Here is a 6,551-nt window from a genome sequence, read left to right as displayed (position 1 = left end):
ATTAAATAGTGATAGAAACCGTGTTTCTTTTCTTTTTTATTTATTTGTTTCTAGAGTTATTTGTTTGTAATTGGATATTGTGAGTGGTCTTGTTGGTGTAAAAATCAAAAAAATAATTCTTTTTTTAAATTTATCTATACCATGCTTGTTCATATAATCCAACTTTCAACAATGCCATGCGCCTAGACTGTGAACACTGCTTTGGGCCCCAAGGGTTCCATCAGCCCTAGATGATCGCTCTCATCACCCAAAGGCCGATGAGATAAGACATACGAAAGTATGACATATCAAAATATTTGGGAATGGGGTTTGGACACACGCCATAATGATCATAATGTGGTTTTTATTCCCATTGATACCACCCTACAACTTGAACAATGACTATAATGTGGTTTTCATTCCCATTTATACCACCCTGCCGACAACTTCAAAAAAAAAAACTTAATATGGGGACGCCTTCCCCCACCGAATTACCCAGAGGATAAAAAACAGAAGAACAAAAAGAAAAAGAAAAAACTAAAAACGCAACAAAGAACTTCTGGTTGCTGTAAACGTTTGCCTCAAAGCGACGTTAGCAGTAATGTAAATCTTGGGAGAAAACTGAGAGCGAGAGGGAAAGCGGATTTTTATGTGTAAAGTTCCACGGGAATGACATGATGAAAAATCTGTTTCCGTAAAAGGAAAGAACATTACCAGACAGATGCCTCATATAAAACGTCCACGTTCGTATGAAAGAGTTCCAGGCGTTAGATTCCTGCGCTGCTTCGTATTACTGCGCGCCTTTATTGATTTCGCATAACTCTGCTCCTCGTGTCTGAATAACGCATTCATCTCTCTCTGAAATTCCCAGAGCTTTTTAATGGCGAATTTTGTCTCTCTTGGCAGGCAGAGTTGCTGCTAAACCCGCGATATTGAGTTAGGTTCAGCAGTTATATTCGGTTCAGGAGAAATCGAGAAATAAAAGTAGGTGGGTGAGATCTGAAATGTTTGTGGGGCGATGTGGAACAGTACCATAGCCAATTTCAAGGAGAACCTCTCTCGAATTGCTCTCGATGTCCATGATGTGGCTGAGGAGCTGGAAGCCACCACCCCACCTAGCAATGGCAGGTCCTCTTTTTCCAATTTGGGGGTAGGGGAAGATGCGTCGGTTTTGGATCGTGATCATCATCGACATAGAAAGATTTCTCATCGATTTCCTCAATCCCATTCTCATGCAAAATCTCCAGTGCCCAATGGGATCGATTCAAGTCACAAGGCTGAGGTAAATGATCTGATTAATTCATCCGCATATTTCTTCCTGCCCACTTGAATGAGAGATCTCTCGTTTTGCTTTTCCTTAATTTCATTATTGTTTTACAGAGAGAGAGGGGTTTTGCTTTTCCTTAATTTGGTTATTCCATTTTCACAGAGAGAAGGTTTGCTTTCCCTTAATTTCGTTATGGTTCAGGAGTGAGGGGGGAGCTCTGAATCCTGTTGAATTTAAGCTACAATGCACTATGTGTGGTCTCTTAAGATCCATTATTTGTACCATTTACATGCACTTCGTGATTGAGTAAACTGAAAATTTTTGTGGTTTGAGTTTTTGTTAGTTGAATTTTACTAAGACAATTTACAGTTCTCTGTTTGTTTGAATAGTTTTTATGCATTTTTATCTATGATGGAGAAGGCTCTCTCTCTTCCTCTTTTTCTTTTTGGGTAGATAAGTAGGGAACTGGTCCCTTAACCGTAGTAGGAATGGAATTCAAGACATTGTGTTGTGACCCCGAGTATTGGCGTGCACCACCCTCACCACCTATGCCCTGAGACTATTCCTAATCTCTCTTTCGTCTTCTTAGCATATTTTGAATTACTTGGTGTGCTAAATTTGGGAAGTTATGATTTTGAAGAAGGTCATTCCTCTTAATTCTTTCTTTTGCTTGTAGCTCGAGTGGTACAAAGCTGAGTTAAGGAGGCTTCAGGGATCAGAAGCTGAACTTAAGGCGTTATCTGTAAATTATGCAGCTATTTTGAAGGAAAGAGAAGTACGGCCATGGTATTTTGTTCTGAATCATGATGTTGTCAACTTGTCATAGTCATTTAAATGTCCTAATACTGAATAAATTGGCTTCCAATTTTTCATTAAATTTGAAATGTTATCAATCTGTTATCTGTAAGTATTAGTACACTTGTGGGATCCCATCATAAGATGATATTTAACAGATAAAATGACAAGAACAGTTTCTAAGATTCACAGATAATAGCTAGATATACATCTCCTATGGAATCAGTACACTCAAAGTACTGTTCTGGTTTTATCTTTGCAATTCGGTAAAGTGTTCACAGCATATGTTGCAATATGTATGCAATTTTCGTCTTTTATATTTTGATTAATATGTTATTGCTTTATTCTGTGTGCTTCATAGCTTATCCTTTTTGATCGACCATACTCAAAACAATTTGTTACGGATCCCGATACTTGTCTTTTAGGAGTACGTAGTTTTATTTTGAAACTAGAGACATGGTTTGCGTTAAGTGATAGAAGATATTCATTACCTATGCACCTGATACTTTTATACGTTTATTGTACCAGTTTTGTCGCTAGACAATCATCAATACCAGAGATTTGGAATATAAAATGACATAAATATGAAACTCTCTCTTAACATAAAATCATCCATGATAATAAGTCTCTCTAAAATCATGATTTGCCGAAAGTAAGATATAAATAATTATATATCTTAAATTTTATGGCCAAAAAGTAAAATAAGATATAGCTAAAATGTAATAATGTTATATAAATAGCATCTTAGCCTAGTGTTTGGAGTCTTACATATTCATATTCTTGTTTGAGACTAATGCAGAGTTTGAAGTCCTATTTTCTTCCACTTGCCTCTAGTGTTCTTCAACATATCCAAGATGCCAAGGTTGATAGTGACTCCAATATTTATATTCCACGTCCCCTCTGGGGCACGTAATATTTGCCAAAAAAGAGATTGCGTTACTTATGGTCTGCAACTGCTTGCCAACTTCATAATTGCTTGCAACATTACTCCTTTGTGAATTGTGAGTACAATTAATTTACCATGCCCCAATTTCTTTAGCAGTTTTGAGGCCAAACCAGTAATATGTTTGCTTCTAATTCTTCAAGCTCCAATTCTGACTGTGTAGCTCCATTGCTTTCCTTATTATGCATCCTTGTTTGATTTCTCCTCACAAGGACATCGTTATCATTGGTCAGTTTAGCTAAACTACTTCAAAAATACAAAAGAAAGGGAAAAAAACAAAAAGGAAAAAAAGGTGGTCTAGGAATAAAGAGAAAAATTGTTCTGTTTGGCTCTAATATCATCTTAAGTTTGGAAGAGGATTGGGCTGCATTAAACTGATTATGGAAGCTCTTTTTCGGTGTTCGAAAACTCTGTGGACTCGGCTAGTGCCAGGTTCCAATTTACCTACTTGGGTACATGGGGAACTGTACATTACTCCCTCATTTTTTATCCAAATGCATTGAACTTATGTTCCATTTGCAACTTTATTCGAGCCTCTACAAGATCCCTATATTAATTTATTGGATCAAAGCCTAGAAATTGAGTGATTTGGCCTGGAAATTCTTGGTTTTTGGGGAAAAACGCAGCTTTCTTTGGTTAAACCTGACACCAGTATGACAATGCTTCGATTTCTCCCTCATTTTTTATCCATATCCTTTGAAATTTGGTTCTAATTGAACGTGAATCAACCTTCTACAAGAATCCCATATTAATTTGTTGGATCAAAGCCGAGAAATTGAGAGATTTGGCTAGAATATTCTCTTTTTGTGGGTGAAAAATGCTGGTTTTTGGTAAAACCCTCCAATCCACCAATGGCTTGATTTCTCTCTCATTTTTGATTCATATCTGTTGAAATTTGGTTCAACCTGAATGCTATTCAACCCTTTACCAGATTCCTATACTAATATGTTGGATCAAAAGCCTAGAATTTGTGATATTTGGCCAGAAAATTCTCAATTTTTGGGGAAAAAAGCAGTTTTTTGTTAAACCCTGCCCCAAATCGCCAATGCTTGGATTTCTCCCTCATTTTTTATCCAAATTCACTTTGAGTTCATGATTAAGGATTTTTTGATTTAATTGCATTTTTCTATTTTTTGGAATTTATTCCTTAGTTGTTGCCAGGTCCTTTTATTTCTAACTCATCCAATAACTGTTGCAGGTATTTCATTATTAGTCATTTTGTTTTATTACTGCAGGCATAAGTTTCTAGCATTTCAAGAAAGTTGGTTATTGTGATTGTTATTATTATTATTATTATTGTCTTTTTTAGATGCTCAATAATGTGCAGTGAGTGGATGAAAAACTGCACTTCATATATGAATTATGTGTGTTTTTGTTAGATATGGCTGGAGGGTATTACTAAAAGTGAACTTTTCACGTTTCTTAAGAAACTTCTTGAAGACTTCTGTCTACCTAGAAATTGTAATGCTATTTATGGTGCTTACAAAGATTTGAGGTCAAGCCTAATGAAGAGATGTAAGACATTCTATTGGACCCCTTGCACTATATATTTTGTAGTCTTAACATCAGAAGCTTGATCGATTGTTGTTCACACTAGCTGGTGCCATAATTATAAAAGTAAAAAAAACAAAAGGTAGGGACATGGCATATTTGGCATACCAGGTATGAGGAATCATGTTTGTTTGAATGCTGATGTGATGGATCCTATACGTAGGAATAGTTTTACAATGATTAGTTCTTTGATAGGTGATAGCAAGAAATGGTTATGTCAGATTACATCAGAGATGTGACTAGCTGGACATGACTGCAAAAGAGAGCAGAAGAAAAGAAAGAGATAAGCTACTCATTTAAAAAGAGAGCTCCTTCATACCCACACCTTGGAATTTTCTTGTTTCTGACTAAATCCTTTGTGTTACCCTGATTCTCCTTTTATTTGTGGAGTGGCCTTCACAGAGAGCCATGCTACATAATGATCTCATGTTGAGTGCAATGCTTCACTATTATAATCATTAAGTTTGCATGGTTAAGGAATGGCCCATATGTTCTTCTTGTCGAATGACTACTGCGCTTACCTATGGTTTCTATGAACTTATCATAAATTGATAGTGTTGGAGCATCTTCCCATGAAAGCTGAAAGAAATACTAGCATGTATTACTTTCCCTATAGCAGTTGGTTTACCAAGAGTCATCAATATGTAGTATGCATTAATTACGTATTATCAAGATTAATTGAATGAGGACAGGCCATGGCGTCATAACTTCCTGACAAGGACATACCATAATTACCTTCTTCCTTAAAATTATTTTAGTGGATTTGGCATGTGTCATTTTATCCATGATCTCGAGCTTCTGTTTCTTTATAATAGCTTGTTGCTTTTGATTCATGGATAATGCATTGTGAGCGTTTGCTTCTATAACCCTGTGAGTTCATTACCATATTGGTATGTATTGCCTTAATCTTAGTCCTTACTTTTTTGTACTTATCAACTAGGGTCTGTCTAGTACCTAGGTTACTGCCTTTGGGAAACATACCACCACCCCATCCTCTCTGAGCTTTGTGCTCCAAAGTTGCGGCACTTTGATATAAGCATCCATCTTGGGTTTTAGGCAGCCCTCGGAACTGTAACACCCTTTAGATGGTCTCTAATAGGCTGTTCAATCTGTTGCTTAATGACAACTAAAATCTGATTCATCCCTCTCCAAAAAAAAAGATAGAGATCAATGCACTAAGATATGATTTGCTTTCATGTTCTATGTTCTTTAGAAGATTTAGAGATATTAGGACCTGATACCACATTCTGTTTCACAATGTAGAATTGGACATTTGGTTGTTGCTTCCTTTCAATATGGTTTTTTTTTTAAATGTGACACACACACACACACCCAGATACACACATGTTTCTTGTTATGATTCATTTTGATAGAGTTTTTCCTTTTGTTTTTAATCATGTGTAGGTTTCTTGTTGTATTGAACATTTTTCAGTTTTGCCTTGTTGGCTTTTCTGACAGGAACACTTATCTGGTTTGCGTGAAGAAAATGAGGCATTAAGGAAAAATTTGGAGGCAAAAAAAGTTATTGAGTATGCATCTACTAGTGGAAATGTTAGAAAAAATTCAAGTAGCTCTGTCATATCAAAGGCAAGCAAAACTCTTAACCCAAGCTACTCCTAACCAGTTACGGTTGGTACAAGTAGACTATTATTACCTTATGGATGTAATATATATTATGGATGTAATTGTATCCGTATTTTTGTCCTGTATTTTGTAAAATACCATGCCGTTTTATCTCTCCTTGTATTTCTGCTCCAGACTAGTTTTCATATATGGACATCTTATTTCTAAAGGCATCTATGATAATGAGTTGGGACCTAGTATTTCTTGAATTTGAGAAGATCTTTGGAAGTCGCCTGAAATTGCAAATATTTTTTTTGGCAATTTGCGGCAAATTTGAATATGAGCAATCTACTGCTCCTTTCTGCCAGAATAACCTTGTTTCAGTTAGATCCTAGTTTGACTATTCTCAATTCTATGCACTTGGCTTCCCTGTTCAGTCGTATTTGTACATCA

General features: G+C 36.1%; 1 protein-coding gene across 26 annotated transcripts in view; it reads left to right on the top strand.

Moving 5' to 3' along the window:
* Positions 1 to 635: 635 nt before the first annotated feature.
* Positions 636 to 6,551, top strand: part of LOC18429840 (golgin candidate 3) — a 37,591-nt gene continuing 31,675 nt past the window's right edge. For 17 of the 26 annotated variants that reach the window (XR_016052062.1, XR_016052061.1, XR_016052060.1 and 14 more), the window contains exons 1-3: positions 636 to 1,261; positions 1,923 to 2,021; positions 5,994 to 6,122. Coding sequence is in view for 17 of the 26 variants with exons in the window: in XM_088861941.1 (XP_088718067.1) it covers positions 998 to 1,261; positions 1,923 to 2,021; positions 5,994 to 6,122 (492 nt within the window). In the remaining 9 variants the exon portion in view is untranslated. Of the gene's footprint in view, positions 1,262 to 1,922; positions 2,033 to 5,993; positions 6,123 to 6,551 lie in introns of all 26 variants that reach the window. The other 9 variants (XR_016052086.1, XR_016052063.1, XM_088861951.1 and 6 more) reach the window with 2 other exon arrangements.

This window comes from Amborella trichopoda, chromosome 1 (assembly GCF_054954075.1).
Source record: "Amborella trichopoda isolate Santa Cruz 75 chromosome 1, AtrichopodaSantaCruz75HAP2 v2.0, whole genome shotgun sequence".
Lineage (NCBI taxonomy): Eukaryota > Viridiplantae > Streptophyta > Magnoliopsida > Amborellales > Amborellaceae > Amborella > Amborella trichopoda.
This window is presented reverse-complemented; position numbering and strand designations above follow the sequence as displayed.